The sequence below is a fragment of the Cannabis sativa genome, chromosome 3 (assembly GCF_029168945.1).
Source record: "Cannabis sativa cultivar Pink pepper isolate KNU-18-1 chromosome 3, ASM2916894v1, whole genome shotgun sequence".
NCBI lineage: Eukaryota > Viridiplantae > Streptophyta > Magnoliopsida > Rosales > Cannabaceae > Cannabis > Cannabis sativa.
The window spans coordinates 67,274,188-67,296,293 of NC_083603.1; the positions used below are offsets into that span (position 1 = coordinate 67,274,188).

The window sequence follows — 22,106 nt, forward strand, 5'->3', positions numbered from 1 at the left end:
GTTGGCATAACTGCGTCTACTTAGTGCGTCTGCTACTACGTTGGCCTTCCCCGGATGGTAGGGGATTTCACAATCATAGTCCTTAACAAGCTCTAGCCATCGCCTCTGCCTCATGTTGAGTTCCTTTTGCGTAAAGAAGTATTTCCGGCTCTTGTGGTCAGTATAAATTTCACATTTCTCCCCGTAGAGATAGTGCCTCTATATTTTTAGCGCAAAAACTACTGCTGCCAACTCCAGATCGTGTGTTGGGTACCTCTGTTCATACTCCTTAAGTTGTCTTGAGGCATACGCTACTACTTTGTCATTTTGCATCAGCACACATCCCAGCCCTTGTTTCGATGCATCGCAGTACACCACAAACTTATCCTTGTTATTGGGAACACATAATACAGGGGCTGTTATTAGTTTGTCCTTAAGTGTTTGGAAGCTACCCTCACACTTTTCTGACCAGACAAACTTCTGCGTCTTTCGAGTCAAGTTGGTTAGAGGAGTTTGGAAAATCCTTTAACAAAGCGTCTATAGTAACCAGCTAGACTCAAGAAGCTTCTTACTTCACTTGCAGTCTTAGGTGTTGGCCAGCTCTTGACCGCTTCGATCTTTGTAGGATCCACCTCGACTCCATCTTTGGAAACTATATGGCCTAGGAATGCCACCTTCTCTAACCAGAATTCACATTTCTTGAATTTGGCATATAGTTGGTTCTCCTTAAGTCGGTTTAGAGTCATCCTCAGGTGTTCCTCATGTTCCTCCATAGTTTTGGAGTAGATAAGAATGTCATCAATGAATACAACAACAAACTTATCTAGGTACTCCTTGAACACCCTATTCATCATATCCATGAAGGCTGCTGGGGCGTTAGTTAGTCCGAAAGACATTACCAAAAACTCATAGTGTCCATACCGTGTTCTGAATGTTGTCTTGGGTATGTCTTCCTTCCGGACCTTCAGCTGGTGATACCCAGATCTTAGATCTATCTTTGAGAACACAGCCGAGCCTTCCAATTGATCAAAGAGATCGTCAATCCTTGGCAAAGGATACTTATTCTTGATGGTCACCTTGTTGAGCTCACGGTAGTCTACGCACATCCTCATACTTCCATCTTTCTTCTTGACAAAGAGTACCGGCGCACCCTAAGGTGAGTAACTCGGTCTAATGAACCCTTTGTCTAAGAGCTCCTGTAGTTGTATTTTAAGCTCTTTTAACTCATTAGGTGCCATTCTGTATGGAGCCTTTGAAATTGGATTAGTCCCTGGGGCTAATTCGATGATGAACTCCACCTCTCTGTCTGGAGGTAGTCCCGGCAGATCTTTTGGAAAGACCTCTGGAAATTCACAGACTATGTGCACGTTCTCCACATTTAGTTGCGTCTCTATTGCTCGATCCACTACGCTGGCCAAGAATGCCATGCATCCCGCCTTCATTAGCTGACTAGCTTTCAGGGAAGAGATTAATGGAGTCCTAAGGGCTAGCTTGTCGCCCTTGAATATAAACCGATCCCCAGCCTTTGTTTCAAAAACGATCAGTTTCTTTCGGCAATTGATTGTCGCACCGTGACTAGATAGCCAATCCATCCCAAGTATAACATCATATTCCTTTATTCCCAGCTCTATTAGGTCGCCCATGAGTTCTTTGCTTTCGATTATGATAGGTACATCTCGCATTCTTCTTGTTGATAGCATGGTTTCTCCCGAGGGTAATTCCGTTACAATACCACATCTAAGTAGGTCACATGGCTTATCTATACTATCAATCAACCTAGTAGCTATATAAGAATGAGTAGCTCCAGAATCAAAGAGAACATTACAAGGCAATCCGTAAATAGAAACCTGACCTGAGACAACAGTGTTGCTTGTGGCCGCTTCTCCTCTGGTGAGAGCAAACACTCGAGCGGGAGCGGCTTGGTTCTCCTTCTTTTGTCCCTTTGGGCAATTTTTCTTCAGATGGCATGGCTGCCCGCAATTGTAGCACACCCCTGACTTCATCTTACACTCCCCAAGATGTTTTCTATTGCATGTGGGGCAAATTGGGAATTCTACATAGGACCTTTTCACCCCATTGTTGTTATTTTGGACCACTGCTTTCCCCTTTTTATCACGATCATTACCGTGATTTCCCTCGTGTTTTCTCTTATTCTCTTGATTTCCTCCATTGTTTCTTCGGGCTTCCCACTTAGCAGCATTCTCCTTCTTTATATCATTTTCGAGCAACTCAGCTTCGAGAGCTTTCTCTAACACCTCAGCATAAACTGTGTTGGTCCCCACCATGATTTTCAAATCTTTTTTTATCATGGGGTTCATCCCCTTCAAAAACCTTTTGACCCGAAGGGCCTCGGTTGGTACGATCTCTTGTGCAAACTTTGCCAGACGGTCAAATTGCCTAGCATACTCCGTGACAGTGAGATTGTTCTGCCTCAGATTCATAAACTCATCTTCTTTTGCAGCCAGTATGGCGGCACTGTAGTACTTCCTGTTGAACACATTAACAAAGTCCAACCAGGTCATAGTTGTTATGTTGCGACTCTGTCTTACTACTTCCCACCAGATCCGTGCATCCTTTTTAAGTAGGTCGGGCAAAGACAGGATACTCTTTCCCTATCATTGAGGTCCATATATTCCAATATAGACTCCACTGAGCGCAACCATTCCTCAGCTTCAAGTGAGTCCGAGCTCCCATTGAATATTGGTGGTTGTTGTTTCCTGAATCGCTCGTACACAGATTCAAAACGTTGTATTGGTTCTGGATTCATTGCAGCTGGTTGAAGAGCTAGGTTTCTAACGGGTGGATTTTGATTCCGCCGTAACTCCTCATTCTGAGCTCGTAGCCTTGAAATTTCTTGAGTTAGCTCCTCACGTATACGAGCGTTTTCTCGGAGTATCTAAGCTTGAGCATTGGGAGGTTGTTGTTGTTCGAGTGCTACTTCATCTACCGGTGCTACCGATGCTCCTTGTCTACCTCCCCTACCGCTTTGGCCTCCACGTCGGCCTCCGCGTCGACCATCACCTCGGCCTCCGCCCCTTGCGGGTGCTGGAGCTGCATCCACGTGGATGTTTCTATTGCCGTTGATTCGAACTGATCTTCTTGGAGACATTATTTCCTAATGTTCCTTGTTTGTTTCTAAGAATTTCTAAAAGAAGATAAACTTAAATAAGATATCACTATTTTCAAAAAAAAAAAATGCCCATACTTACATAACTAGCTCACAAATAATTTCTATTTATTCAAAGATAAAATAAATAATCACATAAAATAATAAGACACACATTTTTTTTTTCAAGAGTCATATGGTGCTATCTAACATCAAGTTCTAAAATTTTACCAAAAAATTTTATTTTAAACTAACTTGAAATATATTAATATGTATTAAACAAAAAATTATTTCATATGGGTAGTACCTAAACTTGGATATTGGTACTAAGGTTTTTTTTTTTTTTAAAGTAAAATGCCAATTTAGAAATTACAAAAAAAAAGTACACATAAAATGCAAGTATATATAATGGACTTACTTGGTGGGAAGTAGAAACTTTTTGGCTGATGTGTGTAACTCGTGAGAACGTTCGGGACTGATATAACTGTGGCTCTGATACCAAACTGTAACACCTGTACTTTTATAAAAATATTAATTTTATTTACAAGCGTTAAACGCGGAAAATCGTAATGTCGCATTTTTATTTAATACTTGAAAATGTTCACAACTGGCGAGTTTTCGTAAAAAAAAAAAACATAATAATTAATAACTAAAATAATTGCGACATAAGTTTAATAACATAAATAAATAAACAGAGCGCCCTAGACCGCCCGCAGTTATATGGCCCTCAGCGAGTTCACACACACAAGTGTCCAAAGTTCCACTCGCCACCGGCTTTCTAAACTTTCAGTTACCTTCGTCTGCACATAGTAATTTGATAAGGGTGAGCTACTAAACTCAGTAAGGAAATGTGTGTCAGGTAGTCACATAAATAAAAACAAAACTTAATTAAAATGCACATGCAAATATTTAGGGAGATAGCAAAACATAAACTTAATCATATCACTAGTCACTAATAATTAGGTTCTAAGCTAAATCACATAATAATGATTACGCACGAGTCCAATTTTGGCAAATAAACTCGAGCTATTGGACTAAATGGCGGAGGGCTGGGTTCAGTAAAATCGTACCCACTACTAAATGGCCCCCTATCTACCATATAGACCCAACAGTCAAGTATTTAAACATTATCTTTTCGGACAAATCATGTCACATAAATTATAATCTGCCTAATTTAAATAATACCAAACTACTATACATTATTTAAATAACATAACAATCATAATTAAATAATGTGAATCTTATAAACACACTATTTACATACATACTTAAATAACATGAATCTTATAAACATATTATTTAAATATATACCTTAGCAATGGCCATGCTCTAATACTGTAAACATACATAAATAACATGAATGTTATAAACATATTATTTAAATATATATTATACAGTACAATAAAGAACAAACAATAAAGAGTCAGGCAGAAGACCTTAGTTAACTTCCCTTTTACTATTCCCACTCTTCCTGTGAATGTTATTACATACAGAAAACTTATGTTTTTTCTACTTAATTTCCTTACCTCGAATGTGGAGTCCTAGCCTTGATTTCAATGAGAGTGATCCTTGAGAAATAATAATTTTCTTATGAAGTACCGTAGCTTCAAAGGAGAATCCTATTCGTGACTATGAAGAATTCTTAAGCCCAGGCCTAGTGTAAGACACACCTAGTGATTGGACCATAGGTAAGACAACAAAGCAATTAAAGTTTGCTCAAATAATCAACAAAATAGGCTATAGTCTCAATAGAGTTTGAACTTACCTATAACATGAGATGATCTTGAAATAGAAAATAAGATGATGGTAATTTGTAGGTTGAGCCGTGGCTTGTGGATGATTGAGTAAATAATAGTAGTGTGTATATTTGTGTGAGGTAGTGTGGATAATAGTTGTATGGAGATTATAATAGCCAGGATAGAGAAAGTCCTAGAAAGAAAACATAATTATTTAAGAATAGAGAGTGTGTGAGCTTCGGTAATTTTGGGAGCTAGTGGAAAGTGTTTAGAAAATTTATGTGATGAGAAAAATGATTTAATGAAAGGTATTTATAGGCATTAAAACTAACCAAATCTAATCATGGTGAGATTGAAGAAAATATTCAAATACACTGCTAAAGCTCTAACTTACGTCTGCATACTCGGTCAAAAAAAAAAAGTTCCAAGAAACAACCATAAACCCATAACAGATTTTCAAATTTGAACCTCCAACCTTTATCATCCACTTCCATCAAATTTGATTCATCTTGAACAGAATGTGGTACTTTTAAAAAAAATAATCCTAATTAAATTAATTACCACCTACTTGATCCAAATCTTGAATTTGAATTTTGAAATCTAATTATTACTTAAGTGTGACATAGTTGGAATGAGTCTAATCTATTCCATGCTTATCTCCAAGAGTGCCACATGTCCAAGCTTAAAAAAAAAATATATATATATATAAGCTTTATATTCTTTAATTCACATGCATGGTACACGTCCCCACTTGAGCAATTAAGCTTAATTAAATATCACTTAGCTCCACAACTACTACACCACACACTTACTTAGTCTCTCCATTATCTCATTTTTATTACTTATTAACTCAAATAAAACACTCTATCCTATACAATGTTTTGGCCGAAAAAAAATGCCCTAAGACTTGGGTCATTATGCCACGTATAGTATATAATTTAAATGCTTAAAATACCATAATCTAATTCTCAAATAAATAACTATGTTTGACTTGAAAGTAAGATAATAGTACCCACATTCTTATCATTTTGGAGACTAACATAAATCTTATATAGTTCGTAAAAATAATACTCTATTCATGAAGCTAACTTATTTTATGCAATCACTATTTCCACATCGAGATTTCTAAGCTAGAATAATAATAACCAAATATTTTTGTTATTACATTTGATTTGTTAGTTAAGCCTACTTTTGGGTCAGGGTGATACGTACATTTTGAGAACATGATAGTATAATTTAGTGGGAGCGCTAACACAAATATGGAGTCTATAACTTCTATAGGAATATAGAAGTGAAACGATGATATCCTTCGAGCTTGGCTAAACAGAGATAAATGGTGGAGATCTCATTTCACTTCGCTGAAATGTCATTTATACGGAGCTAAGTGTTTTAAGGATAAAATACATTGAAGGTGTAACGGTAATTGTTGCGAAAATTATTAAACAATACGCAAGTGCACGCAATCAAGTAGTAAACTAACGCAAGTGAGGTCAAACCACAGGGAATTGGATTAATTACCACTGAATTATACTTATGATTCTATTTGGCAAATCAATAATTTTCAAGATTTAAACGAAATAAAAGTAATTCAAGAAACTTAAAATAACAAAAGAATATTAATCAAGATGAGAAAATAGGGAGAAGAATCATGTTGTTTGTTTACCCAATTGTTAATGCCTAATTGCTATCCTTTTCTTGACGTGAATGACAGATTATAAATTAACCTAACTCTTTTCAGATCTTTTAGGTTTTAAATCACATGTTCTTTAATTAATCTCTTAATTAAACTAACATGAAATCAGCATTAAGCAATAATCTAAATGTCACAAAGGCTATGAAAATACTTTCGTTTCACATCAAAACCTAGATTATCCAATTTTAGCATTCTCAATTCTCACTTTTCAGATTTTGAGTTGAGATCATAAAACATGTAAAAAGTGATCAGTCTTACACATGGAATTAAGCACAAATATAGATAATTTCACAAATCAAGATTGAAGGAATTGCAATTAATCATTAACTAGGCAAAACTTAAAACAACATTCATCATCCTCCCTAAATAGGAGTTTAGTTCAAAACATCCATAATCAAATCCATAATTAACATTGAAACAGAAAATAGCATTGAAATATTAAAGAGAAGAGAAAGAACTAGTTGAAGCAATTGATCCGGGTCGCCACAAGCCGCTCTTCTAGCCTCCTTCTTTGTTTCTAAGGCTCCAAATCTGAATCAATCCTAATTTTCACGAACTGGGTCCCCGTCGCGACTGGCAATGCCCCCGTCGCGACGGGGTTAAACATCATTTTTCTGAAACTTTCTCTGCCAGTTCCCGTCGCGACTGGGATATTGCCCGTCGCGGCTGGATTAGCCAGCGACACGTTTTTTGGTTTTTCTTCTCGATTCTTTAACCGCGCGTCCTCAATTCTTGTACATACTTTCTTTAAACACCCGAGGACCTAAAACAAGAGAATCAAGCGTAAAATAGCCCTAAAACTAGCAACAAAGAGTGAAAACTAACCGAAAATATGACACGAAACTTAGACTAATTTTAGCCTAACAGTAATTTAGTGCCTATTCAGTGTAGATCATCTATTAGAGGGTCGTTGATCAAATTAGGATTATAACAATGGATAACTAATAGCGTATCTATATCGTGGAACATATAGAGCATTCTATATGACTGAGAGTGCAATTCCAAGTTCTAAGTGTGGATATAATAAGGAATTAATAAGTTAGGGAATTTACTTGGTAAATTCGGTTCGACTTATTGGAAGCTCGGTTTATATAGGCCCATGGTCCCCATACTAGTTGAGACCATACTGCTTGTAAGACTCAGTTAATTGATTTTGATTAATCAATTATAATTCTAAAATTAGACTATGTCTAGTTTATGAATTTTCACTACGTTTTGGCTTGATTGGGAAGAAATAGTGTTTTGTGGTTTATTTGTTAATTAAGAGACTTTATGGAGTCTAATTAATAAATATTATAAATGACAATTTTATTTGATAGTTATTTTAATTATTAAACAAATAGTTTGGCGTTTATAAGGTTGAATTGAAAAATATGGTATTATTGAAAAGAAGAATAACTGGTTGAAATAAAGTGGCAAAATTGTAACTAGAGATTGGTCCACTTATTGTATACGGCCAAGAGGTATTTTTGCCCAATATTTTATTCTTTTTTAATCCATTTAATTCAACCCTAACCCTATTGAAGAATAGTATAAAAGGAAGGTTATGGTCTCATTATCCAACTAATGCCTCCAAAGCTAATAACCTAGCTTTTGATGAGACCTCTTCCTTCTTCTTTCTTCTTCAATTTCGAAAACACTATAGCCTATCTTCAGAAATATTTTTCAGCCATTAGTGAACGAGTGAGTGCCCACACACATCAAGTGGTATCTCAATCATAGTGTGTAAGACTGTAGGAGATTCCAAACAACAAGAAGGAGAATCAGCATCAAATGAAGGAGAGAAAGAGATCCAGGTTTAGATCTTGGTGATGCTCTACTACAGAAAGGAATCAAGGGCTAGAGCTCTGAACGGAAGGAGTCAGTATATTCCGCTGCACCCAGTGTAAGGTTTACTAAAATTTATATGTGTTTATTTCATTGTTTTAGAATTCATATTAGGATGTTAGTGAAACATACATGGTAGTAAATCTAGATCCTGGTAAAATATTTCCAACAGTTTGTTGGGTTTTGTGCCCTAAATAAAACTCATTTCACTATAATCAAATAAAGATCAAAAATCACATTTTATGTTGCATGGTTCACATGATTTATTTCATGATTGTTTAATGTATAAATTATATTAAGTCCAGAACATATGTATTTGTTCATGATTATAGTGTTGTCAGCACAGTGGAATATAATCATGTTTATATGTTCGAAAGTTTAATTCCCTGATTTGTCAGATCACTGGGTTTAGACTGGCATGATAATCAGCGATAGATATACTTACACCTTAGATAAGTGTTATGTCCTTTCCAGGGCATTGGAAAAATTTACCAGTATCGAATATATGGAGTATACATCAGAAGGGACCGATATTGAACTTTGATTAGATATGATAAATTTACCATAATATCTATTCAATTCAATATCACCTAGTTGATCCTAAAACAAATGATCTTAATCCTGACATGATTAGGTTTGATCTCAAGAGTATTATACATGTTCTTTGATTTGTTAGTTAAGCCTACTTTTTGGTCAGGGTGATACGTGTTGGGTTTTATGCCCTAAATAAAACTCATTTCAATATAATCAGATTTACTTATCAATATAGATCAGAAATAACATTTAATGTTGCATGGTTCACATGATTTATTTCATGATTATATGTACATAATGTATAAATTCATCTGAAACCCTTTTCACATACTTGATCCTGTTTATTGTGCCGTCAACACATTGGAAAGTAAACATGACTATGTGAATAAAGTTTCCTAGATTTATCAGACATAGGGTTTTACTGATATGATAATCTACAACAGAGTTTACTTGCATTTGGAGAAGTGCTATGTTCTTTCCAGAGCATTGGTTAAAGTAAAGCTCAGGTTGGATGCATGGAGTATGCATCGGAAGGGACCAATATTGAACTTTGACTTAGATTTATTAAACTTACCGTAATATCTATTCAAGTCAATATCGCCTAGTTGATCCTAGATCAAATGTTCTTAATCCTGTTATGATTAGGCTCAATCTTGAAAGGTTATTCGTGTTCTTTGATTTGTTAGTTAAGCCTACTTTTAGGTCAGGGTGATACGTACATTTTGGGAACACGGTAGTGCAATTGAGTGGGAGCGCTAGCATAAACATGGAATCTATAGCTTCTATCTGGCGAATAGTAAGCAAAGGATGATCTCCTTCGAGCTTGACCAAACGAACATAAATGGTGGAGTACTCATTTCACATAAGCTGAAATATCATTTATACGGGGTCAAGTGTTTTAAGGATAAAATACATTGTAGGGTGTAACGGTAATTTAATCCCTTTACAGTGTAGATCATTCATATAGAGGATCATTGATCACATTAGGATTATAACAATGGATAACTAATGATGTGTCTATATGGTGGAACATATAGAGCATTCTATATACTGAGAGTGAAATTCTAAATTCTATGCGTGGATTCAACGAAGAATTAATAAGTTAGTGAATTTTAGTAATAAATTCTTGATCTACTTATTGGAAGCTCGGTTATATAGACCCATGGTCCCCGCACTAGGTTAGATAATATTGCTTGTAAGACTCATGTAATTTGTTTTGATTAATCAATTATAATTCTCAAATTAGACTATGTCTATTTGTGAATTTTTCACTAAGTAAGGGCAAAATTGTAAAGAAAGAGTTTATAGGGGCATATTTGTTAATTATGATACTTTGTATGGTTCAATTAATAAATATGATAAATGACAATATTATTTAATAATTATTTATAGTTATTAAATAGTTAGAATTGGCATTTAAATGGTTGAATTAGAAAATTGGCGTTTTTGAGAAAATCAGATGCAGAAAAGATAAAACTGCAAAATTGCAAAAAGTGAGGCCCAACTCCACCTTGCATGGCCGGCCACTTTTGTAGGGTTTTCCCTCTGATATTTTCATTATTTTAATGCCAAATAATTCAAACCTAACCCTAGTGGAATGCTATAAATAGATAGTGAAGGCTTCAGGAAATTTACACTTAAATTTTCTATTTTTCCTTCAGAGAAAAACCTGAGCCTTTCTCTCTCCCTATCTTTAGCTGCCACTTCTTCTTTCTCTTCCCTCTTGAGATTTCGAAATTCTTAGTGTATGAGTAGTGCCCACACACAGCAAGTGATACCTCAATCATAGTGAGGAAGATCGTGAAGAAAGACTTTCAGCAAGAAGGAGTTTCAGCATCAAAGATTCAGAGAAAGAGATCCAGGTTCAGATATTGATAATGCTCTGCTACAGAAAGGAATCAAGGGCTAGATATCTGAACGGAAGAAGTCATTATATTCCGCTGCACCCAATGTAAGGTTTCTTTAACTTTATATGTGTTTAATTTCATCGTTTTAGAAAGTTCATATTTAGGGTGTTAATAAACATACTTGTGAGTAGATCTAAGATCCTGGTAAAATAATTTCCAACAATACGTACATTTTGGGAACATGGTAGTGCAATTGAGTGGGAACGCTAATCATAGATATGGAATTTATAGGTTCTATAGGTATTTAGAAGTGAAACGATGATTTCCGTTGAGCTTGCTAAAAGCACTCATTTTAGTGACTATATTAGTTCACTATAATATCATTTATAGGTGGCCAAGTATTTTAAGGATAAAATACATTGAAAGGGTGTAACGGTAATTTTATCCCTATGTAATGTAGATCATCTATAGAGGATCATTGATTCTTGGGATTATAACAATGGATAATTAATAGCGTATCTATATCGTGGAACATATAGAGCGTTCTATATAACTGAGAGTGCAATTCCAAGTTCTATGCGTGGATGCAACAAGGAATTAATAAGATAGTGAATTTGCTTGGTAAATTCTAGGTCTGCTTATTGGAAGCTCGGTTATATAGGCCCATGGTCCCCATACTAGTTGAGACCATACTGCTTGTAAGACTTAGTTAATTGATTTTAATTAATCAATTATAATTCTAAAATTAGACTATGTCTAGTTTATGAATTTTCACTAAGCAATGGCAAAATTGTGAAGAAAAAAGATCTTAGGTCTTATTTATTAATTAATAGACTTTGATAAGTCTAATTAATAAATATATTAAATGACAATATTATTTAATAATTAATTTTTAATTATTAAATAATTGGAATTGGCATTTAAGTGGTTAAATTGGAAAATTGGCGTTTTTGAGAAAATGAGATGGGAAAATGATAAAATGGTGAAATTGCAAAGTGGGGCCCAATAACAATCCATGGCTTGCCACACTAGTGTAATTTACCATTTATTTTTCTACTATTTTAATGCTAATTAAATCTAACCTAAACCTAGGTGGTTACCTATAAATAGATAGTGATGGCTCACACTTAAAAGATAGATGAAATTTAACTTTCAGAAATTTTCGTGAGCCTTCTTTCTCTTTAGGCCGAAACAACCTTCTCTTCCTATTCTCTTCATAATTTCATACCCTTGAGTGATAGAGTGAGTGTCCACACACAGAAAGTGGTATCTCAATCATAGTGTGTAAGACTATGAAGAACCTAATCAACAAGAAGGAGAATCGAGCTCAAGAAGGAGAGAAAGAGATCCAGGTTCAGATCTTGATAATTGTAACACCCTACTATCTTAGGCGTATTACGTGATTTTTAAACGTACTGTGCAGCTCGTTGCTAATCAACGAGGTTTATGGAAAAACGTGATTAATTAAAATTTTGCTTTTTCATTAAACTTATAAACCATTTTACCAAAAAGTCTCGGGATCCCGATTTATAAAATATTTACAAACATTTTCACTGTTCAACTTTTACATCAAAATAAAGTCGTCTAACGACAATTACAAAATCTCAGCCGTGCTGTCCCGAGGATCGTACGCTCCAGGCCTAACCGCCCCGACATGTACAATCCCATAAGCTCGCTCACGGTCCATCAGCAACTGCCTTGCCTTTACCTACACATGCAACGTAAACTATGAGTCGACAGACTCAGTAAGAAAAGCATAATAATATCATACATAAAACTGACTGCCGTGTCCAACACGATACTGAGTCCCGCTACTGCCATGTCCAACATGGTACTGAGCACTACTGCCATGTCCAACATGGTACTGAGTTTTGAACGTTCAGGGGACGGTACTATTGACAAGTATCCTCCTGATCGGTCGAACCGGTCATACTCCGCCGCCGGTCATACTCCGGCCTGTACCGACGGATAGGTCAATAGCACCGAACCACCAACCAAGTGTCGACTGATCGGTCGAACCGGTCATACTCCGCCGTCGGTCATACTCCACCGTACCGACGTGACAGGGTTGGGTGGTTCGAAGCCTAAATACATATCTAATGTAATCTAGCAAAGCTTCCTACATGCACGCTAAACATGTAATCTACATATGCATACCGTTATACTAATCTTACCCGGATTCCGATTTCGTGTGTGCCAACCCGACCGGAACCGAAGCCGAACTACGGACATCGGCTCCTAAACCATAAAAACCACAACGCTATAAGTGACACGCTAAATCACTTCCCGGGGACTAAAACTCGAAACTAAAAGTTTCCCTATCGATAAAAAGCATGGCAATACCCCTAAAAACCCAAAAACGAGGAAAACTAGGGTTCTGAAAAATCCCCCATCCGGAAGTCCGGTTGCCCAACCGAATTCCGGTTCGGGAAAATTCGAACCCCCATCCGAATTCCGGATGCTCAACCGAATTCCGGTTCCTCGCAGCAAGAACCAAAAATTCCCATATCTTGACCAATTCGAACCCAATTGATCCCAAACTTTCCAGACCTCTTTCATAGGTCCCAAATAACAATTCTAGAGCATCAAACCTACCCAAATCCCACATGCAAAATTCACCATTAAAGCTCAAGCTTTGAGTTTCAAACTCAAGCTTGAGCAAAACCAACTAACTAAGCAATCCACTAGCTTAATTCACCTTAAACTAGCATAGACTTACCTCAGAAAACAAACAACAACATCCAGTAATTACACAGAAACTAAACATAGCATTTTCTCACAAAAATCATCAATTTTCACATATAAATTAAAAACTTGAACAACCTAGCTACTCATGCTTCAAATAACTCATTTATCATCAAAAATTATACTTTGAATCCATAAACTAACAACAAGATTACAGCAGCAAGAACATTTCACAAACACATGCATTTTCAACATTTTTCACTTGAAATCTCAAGAAAACTAAATAGAAAAAGCAAGACAAGATTTACCTTGAAGAAAATACACTTTGATCTTGCTAAAACACTAGAAATCACCCACAAAAATCCCAGCCTTGAACCCTCCAATCTCAGCCGAAAGAGAGGAAAAGAGAGAGAGAGCTTTTCTAATTTTTTAACTTTTTAAAAATTGGCTAAGTGTAAAAATGAGAGAAAAGGATTTTCAAGCTTAAAGTATCATTTTATTTAAATCTATTTCAGCCAAAAAGATTAATTAGAAACAAACATTTAATTCATTTATTAACTCATATAAGACAAAGTACTAATGGGGCAAAAAGACCATTTTGCCCCTCCACCATAAAATCACATAATTCATACTAACGGGGTATTTTTGGGACATTCTAAATTCCCGGCCATTCCCGACATTCCCAATGTCTAAACCCGTCCCCAAAATACTAACATACTAAGTTGTGATTTCTACTGAGCCAAACGCCGCGTTCCAAAATACCGGACACCGGAAATGCGAAATATAAAAACTGCTGATGACATAAATATGCATATCTGAATTCCGTAAATAACAATGATAAATTATTTAAATAGCTATAAATAATTTCCTGATTAATCATAAATAACTGCTAATTTCCAAATTAACTAAGCGGGCTTTACAATAATGCTCTGCTACAGAAAGGATTCAAGGGCCATAGATCTAAACGGAAGGAGTCATTATATTCTGCTGTACCCAATGTGAGGTTTCTTAAACTTTAGATGTGTTTATTTCATTGTTTTAGAAATTTATATTAGGATGTTAATGAAACATACGTGTTAGTAAATCTAGATCCTGGTAAAATAATTCCAACACCACTCTGATCTGAAGGGAAAAAAATTAAGGCTTGCAAACCCTAATTTCGAGATTTAAAAGGGATCTTTGACACTTTTGAGAACAAAACTTTGAGAGACGCAAATTAGAGGCAAAAGGAGGCTCTGGAGACTTTCAACATTAATTATTCGATGAGTTCTTTCTTCTACTTTATTTTTCATGTTCTTAGTTAGTTGTTATAAATTTTTTACAACTATGAGTAGCTAGATTTTTAATTAGGGTTGTTAATGGAGATTGTTTAACACTTTATTATGGTTTTAATATGATTTAGTTCTTTCTTAATTTTATATGTGCATCTAATTTATTTATATTTAATTTCTTTTAATTGTCTGATCATCAATTAATTGTTTATGATTCTAATGCAAAATTTGAGAAGTGCGTATTGGTTATACTATAGTGAAATAGACACAGATTTTGATTCTGCACAAGAATATCTGTATGGTCTGTGTAACATTTAGGATTTTAATAATGTACCCTTGTGCAAGAGTAGTTATTTATTTTTTTTTTTTTTGGAATATTAAGTAGAACAAAATGTAAGTGAAGAAAAAGTACTGAAAAGAGAAACTAAATGTAATTTTAAGTAAAATAAAATAGTAAAGTGAAATAATATTATTATTCAAAGAAAATAAAAAAGAAGTAATAAAGTGAAATACAATTTATTTATTTATGTTTTGCTTAACGTCAAGTACAATTTTTTCTGTTTTTCTATTATCTATCGTAAAACAAAATTGAGAGGAAGCCCCCGGCGAGGATCGAACTCGCGACCTTTCGCTTACGAAGCGAACGCACTACCACTATGCTACGGAGGCTTACATACGAAATTCTTATTTTATTAAAATATATCTTAAACAAGTACATATAGCTACACATTGGAAATTTTCTTCTTGAAAAGATAATAACTAAAAAACCACTCAAATCCTCTTCCAAAAAAAAAAAAAAAACCACTCAAATCTGTTTACAACCAGCCTATAATAAATAATCATCACAAATTTATGCGTTCTTACGTTTATAGACACTTCTATGCAATTTGAAATATGATAAGTTTTGTTCCAATTCTTTAATTTTTTTTTTTTTTTTAAAAATATATTTCCAAGAAGAAACAGAACCTGATCGTTCATGAAGCTTTTATTTTAACTAAGAAACTACCAAGTTCTCAAACTGGAAAAAAAAAAATTGAAAAAAATTGTCAAGATATGTGGTCTCATCATATTATATAATTGATCCTGAACGAATCTATTGTAAAATTTTCAGTGTTAACTTCTTTACAAATCCATGGCAGAGAGCAGTAGTTGTTCTTACACGTAGATTATTACACTTCCTTGTCAGCAGAAAGAAAAAGAGAACAATCACAATGACAAAGCGGAATAGAAGAAGAAGAAAAAAACATGCAGTTGAGCATTACTTTGAGAACAGCTTTCGCCGTCGCCGTCCTGGCTTGGCTCCCAAATTGGCTGCTTCTCCCTTAATAACCTCATCTACCAAGTCCTTAAAAATGGAGCGCTCAATATCTAAGACTGCTCCAGAAATGTCACCAGAAAAGTCTGTCCAATTATCTGAGCGATGCATAACATCCTCCCACAAGATGTTTTTTAAGCCATCATCCTCAGCCTCTAAGCTGAAGTTTATTTTTTTGGTTTGGAATGTTTCAATCTCAAAACACAACTCCTTGAGAAGCTTTTGTGCATTGAGTGTCTTCTTTGCTAGTTTCTTCATCCTTAGCCATGGTTCATATGACTCGCCAGCCAATGCCAACTTCTCAACAAGAATATCATTAACAGCGTCGAATATCAGCTTTCTGTGAAGTTTCTCCTTGTCTGATTTAGCATTGACAGCATTGACAAGGCTGCCTTCTACTTTTGATTGCAGGCTGCTTGCCTTGGTTTGTTCCAAAACAAAGAATAACTCAGGGTTGATGGGGTGGCCCGAGCGATGGAGATGTAGTGTTGATAGGCCAGATCCAAGATCTCTGAGTAGGAGGCCTGAAGCCAACAATATCTCAGAAACATATCTGTGATCAGGATTAGTATTCTCGCAAAGTGATGCAATGTAGTCTGTCCTTGCTTCATCATGACTGGAGTTCAACCGTCTAAGCTTCTGAACTAAGTTTTCAATGTTCTCTAACTTTTTGCGATTGATCTCAGAGGTAGGGCCAGACCCTGTGCTTTTATCAGGCGAGCTCCATTGATCTTGATCTAAGGATTTCATTTCATTGGACTCCTCAACTTCATCACCTGTAGAATATCATTATAAAATGTTATTCGATTCTTATATTTTGCTTATCGGGGAGTGCTATTTTCTGAATTTTTAACCCAAGGCAAATGATATTAAACATGCAATGTAGAAAAACTGACAAACTTGAACAAAGTCCGCTTCTATTCTCATACTATCTCATTTCAGAAAGAAGACCACTTTAAGCAGCTGATGTCAAATTCACAAGATGAACTAAAATGTTTAATCAAATTTTTAACTAGGATAGCACATTCCAGCTCGCATGCTTCCTAAGCCAATACACAGGGCAATAGCGCAACTGCTTCGTCTGGAACTACATCTGAATCACCAGCTTTGAGGATTAGGACTTCCTACAGAACTCTACTCTACTCCTTTTTACCCCAAAGAAATAAAATACCATATTAAAATGAGATTTTTTGTTTCCTACAGAACTCTACTCTACTCCTTTTTACCCCAAAAAAATAAAATACCATATTAAAATGAGATTTTTTGTTTTCTGTTTTTTTTTTTTTTTTGTTAATAACTATCATAAATTTTACCTTTGAGTACAGATGTTATCTGTCTTACTGGAGATGGGGTATCATCTTTGTAAGCAGAGGTATCAAGAACAGAAACAGGACTAGGATGTTCGGGTGCGACTGTGGCAAGTTCTGCAAATAAATCTTCTTCATCAAGCCTTGGAGTTGCTTTCTGAGACAAGGAAAAAAAAAAATTGACAGGTAAATGATAAAACTAACTGGGGAAAATAAGGTAAAGGGCAACCTATACCTTCTGTATTGAGCCAGATTCCAAGTATTTGGCAACCTTCATGGATGGACTGAGACTGCAATTCATGTCAGCAGATAGTAGAACACTAGTGACTTCGACGTCTGTTTTCGAGTCCAGAAGCGTATTGTCTTCTGAATGCAGAGATATGTTGTCACCTTGGCAACTCAAAGACTTTGATTCATTACTTATCTCACTTAGTTGATCATCACATTGTTGTGAGTTATGATACTTTGGCCTGGCTCTTCCACCTGGTGAACCTGAGTCTGTTGACTGCTTGTTAGTTTGCCTTCTAGGCTTGTTTGAATTAGATGGAGGGGTTGGTGGACGACTTCGTCTCTCCATCTCAAGCTTCTTCTGCGGTCTCGGGCTCACAGATGCTGAGCTCTTCACTGATGTTGCAGTGTTTTCTATTGGAAGTTGTTGGGACCTAGACTGAGCTGATTTTGTGTTCCTGGCACTTCCTCTCTTGTCAACAGAAGTGACAACAGCATCCCTACGATTGACCTTAGGAGCCGTTCGGTTGTTATTTGGAACCTTTTTACCATCTACAGCTTCACCATTATGAGATTTATTGATCTCAGAAAGGCCATCCGCAGAAACTACTGACGAAGTAGATGTAACAGATTTTTCAACAAGTTTAGCTGGTTTCATGATCACTATCGGAGATTCAAAGGTCCTTGAGGAACCAGGCCCTCTATGTGAGGAGCCATTAAGATGGGTACTCTGTGAATATCTTTGGTCAGCAGACCTTTGATTAACATTGTGACTAACATTTTCATGGTGCCCTTCAGCTCCATAATTAGAATCTTGTTCTTCTTTTCTGGTGTCTAGCAGTCCCTTTGATTGCATTGCTTCCAATATCTGTTTAAGAGCCCTGAGATCCTTCCCAGATTGTTTAAATTCTAGATCTTTTAGTCTCTTTTCAATTTCACTATAAACAGATGGGAAGGAGTTTGAAGTCCTTGCTGGTACTTTTACAGGTCTGGAACTAGTTTTCTGAGAACTTTTATTTCCATCTTGCATTTTCCATGGAGCTGGTTCAATTGGAAACCTCGAACTTGAAATGGGCTTCATGACAAAGTCACCATTCTTCCATTGTGGTGATGCTGGCTCTTTCTGTAAGTTTCTTGGGGAGTTTGAAACTCCAATAGGCCTGCTAAGATTATTTGTTGCAAGTGATCTTGTGGACAAATCACCATCTTGAGTTAGAAATGTTTTGATCAAACCCAACTGAGCATCCCCAGCTGAAGTAGAATCTGGCAATGCATCCAAGCCCATCAACTTTGCCACAACACTATGAGGTCGGTTTTGAGATCCTGATGACTCCGGCAAACTAGGGTCTTTATCATTCAACATTCTACTACTCTTGGCAATTTTTGAAAGGTTATGTAGTTTTGAATCAAAGTTGGAACCTCGTACCGAACATTCTCTGCTATCCAATGAAAGTCTCGGCGACTCTTTTAGCTTAGCAGTTGATTTGAAGGAATCTCGTGATTCAAATGATAGACGGTTTGTTTCTCTTCCATCACATGAAAATCGACGAGCATCCTTTGACGCTGAGTGCCACGAACCATCTTTAGACTTGTTTGATGATCTTGGATCTTCTCTAGAATCATTATAATACCATGGAGCTTCTCTCAGTTTAGCAAGAACTTTAAGAGACTCCTTCAGGTCAACTGGTGTATTTCGTTTTCTGCTAATTCCTGCTCCATTAGATTCATCCACATGTTTGGAAAGCAGTGAGGGCCTTGGGGAGTCTCTATGCTCTACTCCATGACCTCCTGCTGCTTCCTCTTTGGTTGCAGTTCTAACTGATAACCCCCGGGCTTCCCTATACATAGAGTCCTTCACCACATCTCGGAGATCAAGGGACTGCCTCCCTAACCGCGGAGAGGTGCTTGATTGGTTCCTCACCGGATCCTTTGATGAAGATTCATGGAAAATAATTCGATCAAATGAAGAAACTTCCAGTTGAGCTGTTTTGTTACATTCCAAAGATGATACTGATGAACAAGAGGATGAGACAGAGGCTCTTGACGATTCTGTAGAAAATCTTTGCTTTTCATTAACACCCTTGTTTGAATTCACTTCCTAAAATAACAAGCAGAAAAGGTTCAGTACAATATTGTGTATGCTAAAGCATCAAGTAACCATAATAGATGTTATGACTATGAAATTGAATCATTCCATTTCTTTTCTTTTTTTTTTTAGTTTGTACTGCTCTGGACTGAAAATAACCATAATACAACTCCAAAAGAGTATAAGAATAAAGTAATGATAAAATAGCTTACTCCTGAAGTCTGCTGATAGTGCAAATTATTAGACTGTCTTTCCAGAGTACTGTTGCTTAAACTGGAATTTCCTATAAAAAAATGAAAGCGCAAACTTTAGAAGCCTGAAGACTCCCCAACTTTTCAATCTTGGGGGATATCATATAAAAAACAAAAAGAAAAAAAAAATCTGAGCAAAGGCAGAAATTATAGATTCATATAAACCTATGGAAAAGAATGCTAATCTAAGTGCAAAGTTTGAAGATAAAAAATGAAAGAACTTGGTGGGAGAAGCATTAACAATTTCATTAAATTGAGACTGGTGCTAGCTTAAAAGGGTAAAGCAATTAAGAAAAAACTAAGGTTTATGAAAAGTACAGTAGTTTAATTAAGCACAGATGGAAAGAAAAAAAATACCTGAAGGAGGAAGTCTCTTGGGGCTAATGCGTTTCCCAGTAAGAACAGGGTGACGATCAAAAATCTGAAAAATCCCAGTCATGCATCCTATTTGCTTTTGCAAATCTGGATTCTCATCAGCTAAGGAATGCAAAAGCTTAGCAGCCATCTTAATTCGCTATTTTCACAAAATTAAACTCTCCTCTTACTCAAACTTTCTTAAAACCAGATGATACCGTTATCAGTCTCCATCTAAAAAAACAAATAATTGAGTTTATTCCACAATGTTGGGACCAGTCTTTGAAGCTTTACAATTCTCAAGACCATTTATAAACCTCAACCTCTATACCAGGAATTTTTCAGACACCTAACCTAACTCAGAAATATACCTCTTCTCTGTGAGTTCTGACACAAAAATCAGTAATATCAGAAATTTGCAGTTGAATGTGCTTGGTATTCTCGGGTAACTCAAGAATTTCACACACCTCAATAACCTTGACTTCCTCTGACGGCAATATCCAATTTTTTAAGTACCAAGAAAATCTTGACTTGCCCTCCTATAGTTCCTGCTCTTAATGGCGTAATAAACAAGCAGCTTAATTTAAGCACACTGCATTATTCATTCTTTTAAATCCAATACAGCCAAAATCAAGTTAATCTACTCCACAATTGCTCTGAAAATCCAATTAGTTCTGCTAGCTACAGCTCAAAGCAATAAACTTTATCTTCCTTGAAAACCCGCCAAGGAAATAAACAAATTAAAGACAAAACTTCTGATGAAGTAAGTAAGCTTTTGAGTATTTCACGGGTTTCCCCCCAAAACAACTATAACTTTTCAATCCGCAACAGGGAAAAGGAACATACCCAGAAGACAATATCACAAACCCAATGAGTGGAAAGAAAGAAACTTGTTTGGTTTCATAGAAACAAATCAGGCAAAACAGTGTCTCCCATCAAAGGGCCTAAAGAAAACGGAGAGAGGGACCCATTAACATTTTACTAATATTACAAGTTACAACAACGAAACACAGAACAGAACCCAGAGTTTTTTCTTTTCTTTTTAACCAGCAACACCTAACATTACCTTCAATTTTCCTAAAAAGAAACTAAAACCTATGCAAAACCGGTTTGTAAAAAGGAATCTCTGCAGATCCAAGACGAGATTTTTCCTTGAGGAACAAGTGGAAAGACAGCTCAGGAGAGACAGGAAGATGTTGCTATATCATTAAAATGTGTAAACCAATCTGGTGAGAGAGTCAACACTAAAGAGTTTGGCTAAACTAATTTGGCTAAACTAATAGATATTATAATTATATACTAGAGAGATAGAGAGAGAGAGAGAGAGAAGAGAATGCACTATGTGTCAAGTATGAGGCTGTTGGGTTGTGTTTGTATGTGTTTTTGTGGGTTAGAAATGCTCAAGGCTTGTATCCCAGATATCCATGTGAGATGGGTATGTGGGTGGGGTCTAGCCTTGTCTTCATGTGCATGTGACCTTGTCAGAAGAGAGAAAAGGATTAGAGGGATTTATGTACTCTAATCTAATGCAAACAAAGGAAGGAAAAAGAAAAAGCATTCTTCCTCTCCTCCCTCCATACCTGCAATGCAAGATCTTATTTACCCTTTTCTATATTTCCAAGCAAAAAACTATATATTATATTTGTGGTTAACTGCATACATGCGCAAGTCCAAGTTCAACTTCAACTTCAAGCTTCAGTCCATGTTATTGTACGTTTTCCCCCAAAAGAACAAAAATATCGAAAATGGAATATAATAACAATAATAATTTTGACATAGAAGATGAATGACAGTGCTCATTGATACAAAGTAATATCTTTAATAGGTAACTTCTGACTTGTGAGTGAATAGTTGCACATATCAATCTTTTTTTTTTTAGATATGACA

The 22,106-nt window shown here is 36.0% G+C and overlaps 2 protein-coding genes, 1 long non-coding RNA gene and 1 other non-coding gene across 4 annotated transcripts; all 4 read right to left on the reverse strand.

Annotated features, from left to right (window-relative positions):
• Nucleotides 1–1,130: 1,130 nt before the first annotated feature.
• Nucleotides 1,131–2,501, reverse strand: LOC133036251 (uncharacterized). The gene has a single exon (XM_061112776.1). It carries the CDS (start codon nt 2,499–2,501, stop codon nt 1,131–1,133), a length of 1,371 nt encoding a protein of 456 aa, XP_060968759.1.
• A 149-nt stretch (nt 2,502–2,650) lies between these two features.
• LOC133035496 (uncharacterized) lies at nt 2,651–5,462 on the reverse strand. Its single transcript, XR_009686699.1, has 3 exons — nt 4,851–5,462; nt 4,612–4,755; nt 2,651–3,124 (listed from the first exon to the last, which is right to left on the reverse strand). It is a non-coding gene; the product is annotated as an uncharacterized LOC133035496 (long non-coding RNA).
• A 9,813-nt stretch (nt 5,463–15,275) lies between these two features.
• On the reverse strand, nt 15,276–15,347 carry TRNAT-CGU (transfer RNA threonine (anticodon CGU)). Its single transcript has one exon. It is a non-coding gene; the product is annotated as a tRNA-Thr (tRNA).
• A 374-nt stretch (nt 15,348–15,721) lies between these two features.
• Nucleotides 15,722–21,938, reverse strand: LOC115708828 (protein LONGIFOLIA 1). Its single transcript, XM_030636844.2, has 5 exons — nt 20,223–21,938; nt 19,827–19,897; nt 17,536–19,626; nt 17,307–17,457; nt 15,722–16,769 (listed from the first exon to the last, which is right to left on the reverse strand). Exons 1-5 carry the CDS (start codon nt 20,368–20,370, stop codon nt 15,937–15,939), a joined length of 3,294 nt encoding a protein of 1,097 aa, XP_030492704.2. The 5' UTR covers nt 20,371–21,938; the 3' UTR covers nt 15,722–15,936.
• Nucleotides 21,939–22,106: the final 168 nt, after the last annotated feature.

What these genes read in the sequence shown, in the direction of transcription:
- LOC133036251 (XM_061112776.1), bottom strand. Translation starts at nt 2,501, where the DNA reads ATGACCTGGTTGGACTTTGTTAATGTGTTCAACAGGAAGTACTACAGT.
- LOC115708828 (XM_030636844.2), bottom strand. Translation starts at nt 20,370, where the DNA reads ATGGCTGCTAAGCTTTTGCATTCCTTAGCTGATGAGAATCCAGATTTG. An exon ending in CAAGAGACTTCCTCCTTCAG is followed by an intron (nt 19,898 to 20,222) that starts GTATTTTTTTTC and finishes ATTTTTTTATAG; the next exon opens with GAAATTCCAGTTTAAGCAAC. An exon ending in AATCTGGCTCAATACAGAAG is followed by an intron (nt 17,458 to 17,535) that starts GTATAGGTTGCC and finishes TCCTTGTCTCAG; the next exon opens with AAAGCAACTCCAAGGCTTGA.